Source organism: Callorhinchus milii, unplaced genomic scaffold (genome assembly GCF_018977255.1).
Source record: "Callorhinchus milii isolate IMCB2004 unplaced genomic scaffold, IMCB_Cmil_1.0 Scaffold9, whole genome shotgun sequence".
In the NCBI taxonomy this organism is placed as follows: Eukaryota; Metazoa; Chordata; class Chondrichthyes; order Chimaeriformes; family Callorhinchidae; genus Callorhinchus; species Callorhinchus milii.
In genome coordinates, this window is record NW_024704750.1 from 21,976,457 (window position 1) to 21,989,419 (window position 12,963).

The 12,963-nt window shown below is 42.1% G+C and overlaps 1 protein-coding gene across 1 annotated transcript in view; it reads right to left on the minus strand.

The window, feature by feature from the left end:
* The window catches only part of LOC103186809 (centrosomal protein of 128 kDa), a 167,194-nt gene that overhangs the window by 135,940 nt on the left and 18,291 nt on the right, over window positions 1-12,963 (minus strand). The window contains 1 exon segment of the mRNA XM_042337996.1: window positions 10,355-10,471. Within this exon segment, the coding sequence (XP_042193930.1) occupies window positions 10,355-10,471 (117 nt within the window).

Here is a 12,963-nt window from a genome sequence, read left to right on the forward strand (position 1 = left end):
GTAGATGCAGTACGTTAGTATTTGTACAGAAGACTCATTTTCTGGGGTCAAAATAGAGTTGGGCTCCAAAAGCAAGAACAGGGAAGAAAACAGGGGAATCTGGTACCTCAAACACCCCAGAATTTTTCAATCCAGGTCTTCAACTCACTTAATCCTTTTCAACAACTCGCGATATAGCGCCCTTCATTACTCATGTGGCCGGCGGACGTTTCTCAAATAGGGCATCCAGCCCTCAGCAGCCAAAAGGTTGGAATACCCTGACCTAAGCCATCAAGGAGGCATTGGTCCATTAACAAGCATTACTGCCTCTCTGACATTAACCAAAAAAATACTGAGGAATAAAAGATAAGGTTCCTGGATATGTTCCTTGATCTACAAAGCACCTGCTGTCATGGAGTCCTGTAGCTCAGTGGTTAGAGCACTCGCTTTGCAAGTGAGAGACCTGAGTTCAATTCCAGGCAGGTCAGGGCGAAATCTTGGGCAAGTTTCCTTACTCCACACAGAGCCTAATAATAATCCCTCCAAAACCAAATAAATAATAAATTGGTCATTCTCAATCTACGACTGTTTGTGGGACATTGCTATGCGCAATTGGCTGCCGCATTCGCCCACAAATATACAGTCAATTCACTTTACAGTGTGTTCTGTGAAGCGCTTTGGGACTTCCTCCCGACGTGAAAAGCGTTATATCAAATGCAAGGATTATTATTATTATTATTAAGACGGATTCAAGTTACCTTCGACTTATGCCCTACTTACTGCTGGGAATCGACATTGCAAGCTTTAGTGCTGAACTCAATCATGCAATTACTAATTGCCACGGTGTGGATGACCATCATCCTTCTCTTAATATTTCAGTGAATTTTAATCTTATCCATTAAAAATAGTCGACGTTAATCTGAAACTGTAGCAACCAGTACAGGAGTCAAACTCACTGACTTTGATTCCTGGATATGTTCCTTGATCTACAAAGCACCTGCTGTCAAACAGCGAGTTTGACAAGGCTGGTAATGTACTGCATTTATGGTAAAATTAAAAGATACTGCAAAGCTTCCCTTGAAATATTTAAATGGAACCGGTATAAGGTAGAATAGATGGCTGGTGGAGAAGTAAATAATTAGCAATGTGTCAAACCAATGTCATTCATTGCTCAAGGCATCAGCGAGCAGTCTGGTACCACTCCACATCTCTGAACAAAGCACCGATACTGCAGCTTAAACCTGCACAGGGTATTAGGAACAGTCTACGCACTATTTTTTCCATACCATTTTTACTGTAAGAATAGAATCGCTGATACCCAATACAACACTATTGTTTTCTGATTCCTTGTGCCTAAACTGGGCAGATCATACTCGTGTTTTACTACGGCTTAGTCATTAATCGTGAAGCAAAATCATTGAGCAGTGTCCAGAGAAGACTCTCTTCTCTTTTCTAATAGGGACCTTCAACATGCACCTGAACAGGCAGACAGGTTTATAATAATGTAATAATAACGCTTGCATTTGATGTATACGCCTTATCACATCTTCTAAAAGTCTCAAAGCGCTTCACAGAATATTCTGTATAGTGAATTGACTGCATATTGTGTGGGTCAAACGCGGCAGCCAATTACACATAGCAGAGTTCAACAAACAGTCATGGATTGAGTGATCAAATTTTTTTTTTTGAAGGGATTATTACCTGCGGAAAAGCGATCCGCCAATCGACTAACGACCGGGTTCCTACTTACTGCGAGGTAAGCAGAGGCGTGTGGAGTAAGAAAACCTGTGCAGCGTTTCACTCTGCCAGGAATCGAACCCAGGTCCTCGCTTGCGAGGCGAGTACTTTAACCACTAAGCTACAGGACTCCAAAGCGTTTAAAGTCTTATCCAAAGACAGCGCCTCCAACAATGCAATACCCCCCCAGCACTGCAATGGAGTGTTAGCCTTAGTGAGTTCAAAGTCCCGATGTAATAATAATAATAGTCCTTGCATCTGATATAGCGCTTTTCAAGTCTTCCAGACGTCTTAAAGCGCTTCACAGAATATGCAGAAGTGAACTGACTGTTTATTTGTTTATTTGAGGTGAAACGCAGCCAATTGCACACAGCGGTATCCCACAAACAGTCATAGATTGAAAATTAACAATTTATTATTGTTTTGTTTTGATGTAGGGGATTAAACCCATAAGTTTCTGACTCAGAGGTAACTGAGTCAGGCTGATACTAGAAATTTGTTATCAACCGACGGATATTTACATATTTGGCCTAATTCGGTCCTTTCTGCTACAAAAATACACCATCCAAGATTCATAGACAGAGCTTTTGAATTTTATAAGGAAAAGTCTATTGCTAATTTCCGAATTTGCAGGATCAAATTACTTTATACAGTGTACTGCAGTCACATTTCATAAAAACAAGCATCACATCTTTGAACTAAATTACACCAACTCTTTTCCTCACAACTACAATTTGTCCCCTCACACAAGCAAATCAAAAACCCTATCACATCAGCACCCAGCTATTAATAACGGACTTTTGTCACAAACCATCTATCACAAAATTCTAAACCAATTTCCTATTAACTTCTGTGTAATTTATCCTATTAATAGTTCTATCTTTATAGTCATGTCAATTCTTCAGAGTCAGGTATACCTGGCTATACACCCGAGCAAACCACAGTAAAATGATGAATAGAAAAGAGGGGGAAAAACAAGAGACGAGGAACAGGCTTTTTTCCCCCCAATTGCCAAGTAATTCTCATATTCAGTCTTGGTATGTGCATGAATGTAGGAGGAAGGGGATAGAAGAACGGAGAAAACTCTAGCCAAGTATGGGAAATGCTCCTAAATAATGATGATAATAATGCTGGAATTTGATATAGGGCCTTTCAAGTCGAGAGGACGTCTCAAAACGCTTCACAGAATTTACTGTAAATTGTAGTGACTGTGTATCTGTAACTGAACACAGCAGCCCATTTGAGAAAATCAATGTGCCACAATCAGCCATTAAATGAGTGACACATTTTATCCAGGAAATTGTAGGTCAGGACACATGGATAAACTCCCTTCTCGTTTTGAATAGTACCACAAGATCTTTATCATCCATCGGAATAGAGGGGGCAAAACTTCAGTTTAACATCTCATCTGAAGGATGGCACCTCCAATCATAATAATAATCCTTGCATTTGATATAGCGTCTTATCACGGATTCGGGACGTCTCAAAGCGCTTCACAGAATATACTGAAAGTGAATTGACTGTGTATTTTGTGGGCAAAACGTGGCAGCCAATTGTGATCAGCAGTGTTGTGGATTGAGTGACCAAATTATTTTTATTTATTTTGAAGGAATTATTATATCCGGAAAAGCAACCACCAATCGATTAACAACTGGTTTCCTACTTACTGCCGGATAAACAGAGGCGTGTGAGGTAAGGAAACTTGCGCAGCATTTCGCCTTGCCTGGGAATCGAACCCAGTTCCTCTCGCTTGCGAGGCCTCTAACCACTAAGCTCCACCACTGTTTAGCGCTCGGAGATGTTACCCTGCGTGGAGGGTGCTATGTAAGTGCAAGTTGTTGTTAAGCTACAGGACTCCAAATGCAGTGCAGTGCTACTGAAGAATTGAAGACGAGTAAATTCAGAACAAATTTACAGAAACACTATTTCAGTGAGCGAATAGTAAACCTGTGGAACAGGCTCCCTAGAGAGACGGTTGAAGCAGGAAATGTTGATTCCTTCAGACAGTTTTCTTCTGGTTTTCTTTTAGGAAACAACATTATGGGATATAGTACATAGATAGTTCAGTACATATGTGTATGCAACTGCCAGGAAGATGGAAGGCAAACTCGATGGCCTTTTTTTCGTCTAGCACTTGTTATGTTCTTATGTAGTGTCAGCCTAGACTATTAGAGTTCAAAATTCTGAGTATCATATGACTGCTGCATTACACTTTTTTTCATTACTGGTTGCAAAGATGGCACCATCTTTGGCCACCTTGCAATGAAAAAGCAGCTGTAAATGAAAGGTGGTTCCTTTGAACAACAACAAAATTACATTTATAGAGCACCTTTCACGTCGGGAGGACGCCCAAGGTGAAAGGTGGTAGTTGCTTCCCAGCTTCGCTCCTTCCTCTCCCGCCACTCCCTTCGTGAACCCCTCCAATCAGGTTTCCGTGCCGTCCACAGCACAGAAACAGCTTTGATCAAAGAACATTTTGTCCATCTACGACCAGGGTTCCCTCTGCCTCCTTGTCCTCTCTGCTGCCTTCAATACTGTTGACCACTCTATCCTCCTCCATCACCTCTCCTCTCATCTCAACTTTCAGGGATCTGTCCTTGAATGGTTCAGATCGTACCTCTCACACCGTCTCCACTTCATCTCCACAAACGGTTTCTCCTCTAGCCCCCGTGTCGTCTCATGCAGTGTTCCTCAGGGCTCTGTCCTTGGTCCCCTCCTCTTCAATATCTATATGCTCCCTCTTGGTGATATCATCTGCAGACATGGGGTCAACTTCCACATGTATGCGGATGACACCCAACTCTATCTCTCTGCCTCCAGCCTCGACTCCAGGACCACTACTGTCCTGACAGAATGTCTGTCAAACATCAAGTCCTGGATGAGAGCGAACTTTCTTCAGTTGAACATCAACAAGACCGAGGCTCTCCTGATTGACTCCTGTCAGCGTCTCCTCACCTCGGACGCTAACAGCATCACCATCCATGGCTGCCCACTCCACCTTGCTAAGCCGGTCCGGAACCTTGTGGTCTTGGTTGACCCTCAACTATCCTTTCTACCCCACATCTGTGTCATGACCCTCTCTGCCTTCTGCCACCTCTGCAACATCGCCCGGATCCGCCATTGTATCACACCACAAATTGCTGAGACCCTCATACATGCATTCATAACATCCAGGCTTGACTATGCAAACTCCCTGCTTGTCGGCCTCCGCAACTCCTCCTTCCTCTGTCCGCTCAGCGGGCTTCGGCCTGCTTCATGTCCCCCACCTCACCCACCCCACCATTGGTGTGCAGGCCTTCAGCCACTCTGCCCCCACCCTCTGGAACTCCATCCCGCAGTCCCTCCACCTCGCCCTCTCCCTTTGCCTCCTTCAAGACCCGCCTCAAGACCCGCCTCTTCGACCGAGCCTTCGATCATCCTTCTTCCCTCCTGCCCTCCACCCTCCCCGATCCCAATCCCCAGCTCAAGTCCAAAACGCTCATTGTCCAGCGCCCTGGGACGCCCTCCCAACATGAAAGGCTCTGTACAAATGTAATGTTGTTGTTGTTTAATGATAGATTCCATTTTGCAAAAACAGGAAGAATCGGAAGGCAGTTGGAGGCTACGTTCTGAGTAGCTAATAACCACTGTACAAACCAGCACACACACACACACATATATACATCAGTGTGGAGACCAAGCTGAAGAGAAGGTTGAAAGCAAAATTAAATAATTTGAATTGTATGCACTTTATCACATTGAAATATACGCCTATCAAAGCAATTTTCAGTGATTGCTAACTAAGTGTTGTAGGTAAGCACAGAAGCAGCTCTACCCACAGTAAGATCCCAAAAATATCTAGATTGACACAATCCTCTGACATAGCCATAGAGGTTTGATATATCCAGACCAATAATAATAATAATCCTTGCATTTGATATAGCGCTTTTCACGTCGGGAGGACGTCCCAAAGCGCTTCACAGAAGAGAGCAACCCAGAGGGAGCCAGTGGGGAGTGGTGGGGAGGGGAAAGCTACAGCAAGGTCAAGGAGCCCAATCCAGTCAATCCCTCCGTATCAGTCAGTCAGAAGCTTCAACAAGGGGTCCAAAATTACTAGAAGATAGTCCCATTTTAACTCTATGTTTCTGAAAGACTCGGAGTTACCCAGTTCCCATAGAACAGCAAGTTCCTGGTTAGAAAATCCCACTGCTGAAGTCGACTCCATTGTGGCTGCTGCAGTAGTTATTGTAATTTTGTTATCAGAAAGGATATAAATCCCTATTGCAGATAAATACTGAAGGTACTGTGTGTTCCTACAATATGCAGCACCTTTAGCTTCTTACACTGTTACGATTATGCTAAAGGTTTTATAATGGAATTAATATTCCATTCCACTGCTGCCATAAACATTAAATAAGCTATTGAACAGGTCTCTACTGAACAGCTAATGCTGTGCAATTGTATTCAAAGCTCCATAATGGTGAATAACGACACATTTTAATGCACTAGACACCACTGTAAAAACATTTTTTATCACCGTGGCTTTGAGGATTCAGTTCAATGCTTAAAAGGAATTTTGCAATTTTCTTGAGAACACATTGTATTTAACATCATACATATTTGAAGTGTATTTTGCATTGTCGTGAACCTCGGCAATTTTTGTTAATATACTCAGTCTATAACCTACCTCTTGTCTTGCAAAAAACTGATTAACTGTTGGCTGAAGATGATTTTTTAATAAATATGTGAAGCTGAGCTCTAAATAGTGACAAAACACTGACCCCTGGTGGCCATGTTGTGGAGTACAAGGGGACCAAACAAAATATTGTCAAGCAAATGAACAAATGAAAAAAATAATTTTTGCCCCTATAACACCTATTAATTTAATGATATTTCAATTAACTATATGTATTATAAGCTCACTGGCAAATTAGTCATGAAATATTATTCACACTGTCTATTATTTATGACTAATCAGATAAAAACATCAGATTCTGTCACCGTTCTCATGATGATTAAAGCCAATTTACTTTGGTTACTGGTGTTTCTTAATGGATTGTGAACACTTACTGACATACCATAAAAGAAGACAAATATTGCTTTGGCCAACAGTAATGCAGTAAAGGATGAAGTGTTTGCCTTTTATAGCCTTTTAAGGGCTCCGGAACGTCACCCTGCATGAACGGCACTATAGAAATGCAAGTTATTGTTGTTGTTTGTAGTCTTAATGGAAAGCGTGAAAACTGAAGAATCAAGTGGTTTCATTCGTATGGTTGGATAAAATGAGGAGCCTCGGACGCCCCCCTAGTTAGAGAGGGGAAACGGCAGCCAGGAATCCATGGGTACCATTCAGAAACCCTTGAACAGTACAAATTTACAGCACAGCAGAAAGCCATTCAGCCTATTGCATCTGTGCTGGTTCTTTTAAAGAGTCATCCTTTCCATCCAATTGAGATACCCTTTCCCCATATCCTCTATTGGAAGGTGTAGGTATGGAAGTCGGGTGAACTTAGGATCTGGCTCAGCTGTGAGGACCCTATCCCTGTCTCTCCACTGAAGTTAGCTTTATTCATGCATGAGGCTTGGCAGCTCTCGCTCTCTAAAATTGATGCCAGAAACCAAAACATAGATGGAGTGACTACAGTACTTGCTTAATAGATTATTGGGAGTAGATAACTCAATAAAACCCAATGTTGCTGCACATTTTGTTAATGCACATTAATGAATCATTGCCCACACTGAGCAGCCAACATTGTCAGTAGCAAGGGACGTAGTATGCAGCCAGCAAACAACTCTATCAATTTTAGATGCCTAATGTTAGCAATCAACAAAGCTGACTGCTGAATGTCCCCTTCAGCTCTTTTCTGTCATTAGAAATCCTAGCAGTTGCTGAAGGGCAGTAAACAGAGCTCTCTATATGCATATCACGATGTATAGAATCATAAAATATTATAGCACAGAAGAAGGCCATTCAGCCCATCGTGCCTGTGCCGGCTCTTTGAAGAGCGATCCAAAAAGTCCCACTTCCCCATATCCTTGCAATTTTTTTCATTTTTCCTTTACGAGTACTTATCTAATTCCCTTTTGAAAGTTGTTACTGAATCTGATTCCACCAGCCTTTCATGCCGCAACAAAAAAATTACCTTCATCTCCCCTGTACTGTATTTACTGAGGCCTTGTTCTCCCCTCTCCCTCACCTACTCAAGAGCAATGAGAGAAGGGTAATACTGGGGTAAACTAATTTTACTGACGAGCAAATGGAATCTTCTAGATTTTAAATGCATTCTTTTGTCCTATCATACAGTTTCCTAGAACTCCAAATAACACTTCCACAGTGATCTCTGCTGTCATGGCAGAAAGGTCACTGTAATCTGCGGGAAATCTGCAACACTGCAAGAGACGTTCAGGTAAAAATCTTGGCTGAAGTTCAATAGCCTGGAGTGTTGAGCTAAATGTGGTAGATTTACTACCAGGCCTTGTAGGTCACTGATTTGACGCACCAGAACTAAGTCCAGGTCGCAAGTGCGAGAAATTTAATTTGGGCTGCAAACTAGTTACAGAAAAATTAAAAGCTTTCAATGGTTGTCGAGGTCAAATAACAGTGATCTTCACAAAGCATATGAGCATCTGAAGGCACCTATAGATATTGCATCTAGAAAAGGAGATATTTGGGGAGAGGGGGAGGAGAAAGGAATAGGTCACAAAATGAATCCTTAGAGACAGATTTGCAACTCCAACTAAACATGTTTTGCACCAAATCAAAGCAGCTCAAATGTCAGAATGTCACAATCTTTCCAAAGCTACTGTTCCAGTCCACCACAAAACTCCAAATCCAGAGCAGAGCATTTTCTGGGTATAAAAAAATTCTATTTGTCATTAAAGGAACAGTCTACAGTCCCTTCTATTCAAGAGCACATCAGAGGAGGAAACTTGTGGCACAAATGCATTTTTTTTTAGACCGTTGACCTGTCTGCGTGTAAGACAGAATTCAAAAGATATCCAGGTTTTACAGATCCAATAACAACAAACAAATTACATTTACACAGCGCCTTTCACATCGGGAGGACATCCGCCTGATTCGATGAAAGGTTTGCACCCGAGCTGGGGTGGGAATCAAGAGGGGTGGAAGATAAGGGGAGTAGAGGTGGGAGGATGACCGAAGGCACAGACTTGAGACTGGCCTTTGAAGGCGGCAAGAACACGAGATCTTAGATTATTTTATAAAATTCTGTTCTGTAAAACAGAGAGCAAGTGTAGAAAGGAAATCCATGCACAACATTTTCTACATTTCATTTGCATTTGTAAAACTCCCTGCCAAATACACAGTGGGGGAAGAGAGAGTAAATGTGAATATACCACATCTGGCTAACAGTCCGATTCTTCAAACAGATTTCCTGAACCTCTCAAACAACAAAAATCCTCCAGAATAGGACATTATCATGAGTGAGAAGATCCGCTGCAGTAGCCAGGACTGACTTGAAATATGGAATGTATCAGAGATTGGGGGTTCAAGCCCTCATCGGGATTTTGGTCTAGGATCAATGGTTTGGTGGAACGCTGCATCCTCGCCGGTTTAGCCCATCATTCGCAGGATGCCACCTCCGACACTGCAGCATCTGTCCAGACGGACATTAAAGATTCCATGACACTATTTGAAAAGAGAAGGGAGTTTCCCAAAGCCCCCACGCGTCCCACCGCCCCCAAGAAATTGGCCGCCCACCTTATGGATGGCTGTGAGACATTGCTGTGCACAAACTAACACATTCATCTCCAAATACATTGTCACTTCACTTTATAGAAACGTTATGTACAAAGAGGTTTTGTGAGTTACAGGTGCAACGTCAATTGTGACCTACAAGGTATTAAATCTACCAGATTTAGCTCGACACTCCAGGCTATTGAACTTCAGCTAAGACTTCTACCTGAACGTCTCCCGCACAGTTACACATTTCCCGTAGATTAAAGTGGCATTTCTACCATTACAGCAGAGATCACAGTGGAAGTGTTATTTGGAGTTCTAGGAAACTGTATGATTAGGACAAAAGAATGCATTTGAAATCTAGAAGGTTCCATTTGTTTCCTCAAAAAAACGCTAACCAAGTTACACCACCAAAGTGAAGAACCAAAATAGAATACAACCATAACAATTTTCATTTATACAGCATCCTTCACCCAGTTCCCTTCTCGGAGGGCTGAAATACTGCACTTCTCAATCTCATAAGAACATAAGAATTAGGAGCAGGAGTACATTCGGCCACTCGAGCCTGCCCCGCCATTCAATATGATCATGGCTGATCTTCTGACCTAACTCTAATTACCTGCCCTATCCCCATATCTCACAAGCTCTTTAAAAACAATGTTAGTTTATGGACTAACCCCACACCCATACACCACCACCTCAAGAGTAAAGAAGAGAAGAGATGTCCCATTAGAACAAGCAGTCCACAAAATTTATCAACTTGCCAATATAGATATCTGGAATCCTCACCGCCATCACTAACTCTGCACATCTAACATTAAGCAGGATCTGAATAAGTTTATTTTCCATATTGTGTACCACCCTTTAGATCGAGGCAAAGAGGTCCTTTGGAATCTTTCCGCTTTACAAAACACGATGAGAATCAACCCCTCTCGCTCTCTCACACACACACAGACACACCTCCCGTAGATGTACAGATATGTGTCCCAGCTGCTCCTTGTGGTGCTCTGCTAAGTTTCGTTCTATCCTCATTCCCTTTTCAATTTCTTGTAGACGTCGTTCTACTCTTGTTGAAGCCTTTGCACAAAAACAGATAAGAGCGTGTTAAGTGAAGAGTCTAGTAGTTTACAGTTTTTCTTATATCTTTCCGTTGGAAGGCATTCATGTGTGTTTCTGTGTGTGTGTGCGTGTGTGTAAGTGGGGGGGTGGAGGGGATTGTCAAGCTAGGACAAGATTGGCTTTGATTATAATTAAGACTTAAGTCAGACATAACTGATAGTAATATAGAGATGCAAAACTTTACGGGGTCAAAATTCCATAAGCCAAACATTGACAGAGTTAATGTCGGATGCGGGAGAGGATTATGCCAAATCACTTGCATTCAATTATTTCAAGGGAGGCACACAACTTCTCTGGAAACAAACAACAACAAATTACACTTGTATAGCGCCTTTCACGTCGGGAGGATGTCCCAAGGCGCTGACAGCTGGTGCAATCTAATAACATATGTCGCAAAGCTTATGCAAGATCAAAAATTCCTAACATTAAGCAGCACTGTCAACAAAGCACATGTGTACACAGCTCTCTCTAACCCTGGGTAGTCTTCCAGTCCTGCAGTTTCTCCCCAAGAGGACTTCAGTGAAGTTTGGCAAAATAGGGACAGGGCTGAGAGATTTTAAATACTGGCACAAATGAACTTTCTTTTGCTCGTCTAGTAAAAACTGTCTAAGTCCCATTTTTACTTGATCTTTAACAATTTCACGAGAATTGAGACTGGCCATGCAATTGGACAGACTGACACTGACAGCAATTTAACACTCAGAGGCGAAGGTGCTATTTTTCTTGGTCAGACACATGAGGAAACACCCAACTGAGCCAGACTGACACCCGCAGTTCCAAAGTGTGAACAAATGTCAACTCCAACTACTGTGGGAGGACTGACTGGGGTTTAGGAAAAATAGGCTCTCCACTTTTTCCTAATATCTAACAGTTGAACAGACTGTGTCAAAATTGACATTTTAAAAGCTCGAATCGAAGAATACACTGATGAACAATTAGATAAGCTGGGCTTTTCAGACTCAAAAATAGATGTCTCAGACTTGACCCAACAGAGGAATAGAAGATAAAAAACAGGAAAAATTATATTCCAAGGAAGCAGGACAAGAGGGCCTTGGTTCAAGCGCGCAAAGAGAACCCTTAGAACTCCCATCACAGTCTCTTCACCTCGCCCCCTCTCTTGCCTCCTTCAAGGCCCCTCTCAAAATCCTCCTCTTCGACTGCGCCTTCGGTCCCTCCTTCCCCTACCTTCCCTGCCCTCCACCCTTCCTGATCCCAATACCCACCTCAGGTGCAAATCCTTGATTGTCCAGCGCTTTGGGATGTCCTCCCAATGAGAAAGGCACTATATACAAGTAATTTGTTCCTGTGGTTTAGGTCCAAAAAGCCTTTATTTTGACATTGCGGTAAACAGATAGAATTGATTACCAGCAAGGTAACCCATTTAAGAAACAGCTCAATGCTGTAACGGGATAAGAATAGAACTGGGGTATTCTGGAAGATAAGATCAAATGGGCCAAAGGGACCCTCTAAGGTGACCTTGCAAACAGAGTGTACAGGAGTTTCTATTCTGCCAACTGTATTTGATTTGAAGTAAATAAGACCACTTGATGTAGTTTTAATTCAGTCTTACATGATCAAATCCACTCAATTCAAATTGATTTCTTCTCTTCATCACATTTTCCAACAGCAATGAAGCAAAGCCAAGACAATTTATATTAAAATGAACGGAGCTTCTCAGACTCTATCAAAGAGATTCTCTCATAATAATATATCAACAGAAGCGGCATGAATGTGGAAGCAGACATTCACCTCCGCCAAGCCTCTGTAAAACCTCCCTGCTACTGCTTTCCTGATATCATCAAAATTGTGATGAAGAATATATAATAATAAGCCCTGGATTTGAACTAGCACCTGTAGGATCATAAGATCTCAAACTACTTCACAGGTTTTTGCTGACAAGTCTGCATATTTGCAGTCAAGTAAGCTCCTCAACAAAGCCATGAAGAGACTGGGCAATTGATCTGGACGAGTGTTGGGAGGATTCCAGGAGAAACTCCCTTCTATTTTCAGATAGTGTCCTGGGATCTTTAACGTCCCCCTTAATAGACAGGCAGGGTTTTGTTTTAATGCATCATCTGAAAGTCAGTATTTCCAACAATCTTGCAAATTGTGAGTTTATATCACATGTGGGTCTTGAAGCCACAACCTTCAGGACCAGGAGCAAGATCCCTGGCAACTAAGCCAACCCTGATTGGCCTCAATTGTCAATTCCCTGGACTCTACCAAATAAACTGAGTTCGCTATTTTATCTGTCTCTAGAACTGATATGGCCACAGCACAATGACTTGGCTAAATCAATGTGAAAGGACATGGACTAATACTAAAAATAAAACTATCTATTTGTTACTCTTTTATAATGTGATTTATCAATCAGCACATCATGGAGATATAACATCGGACACATTGTCTTGAGCGATTTTGTTATAAGACTGTGCCAACAGTTAGGAAAG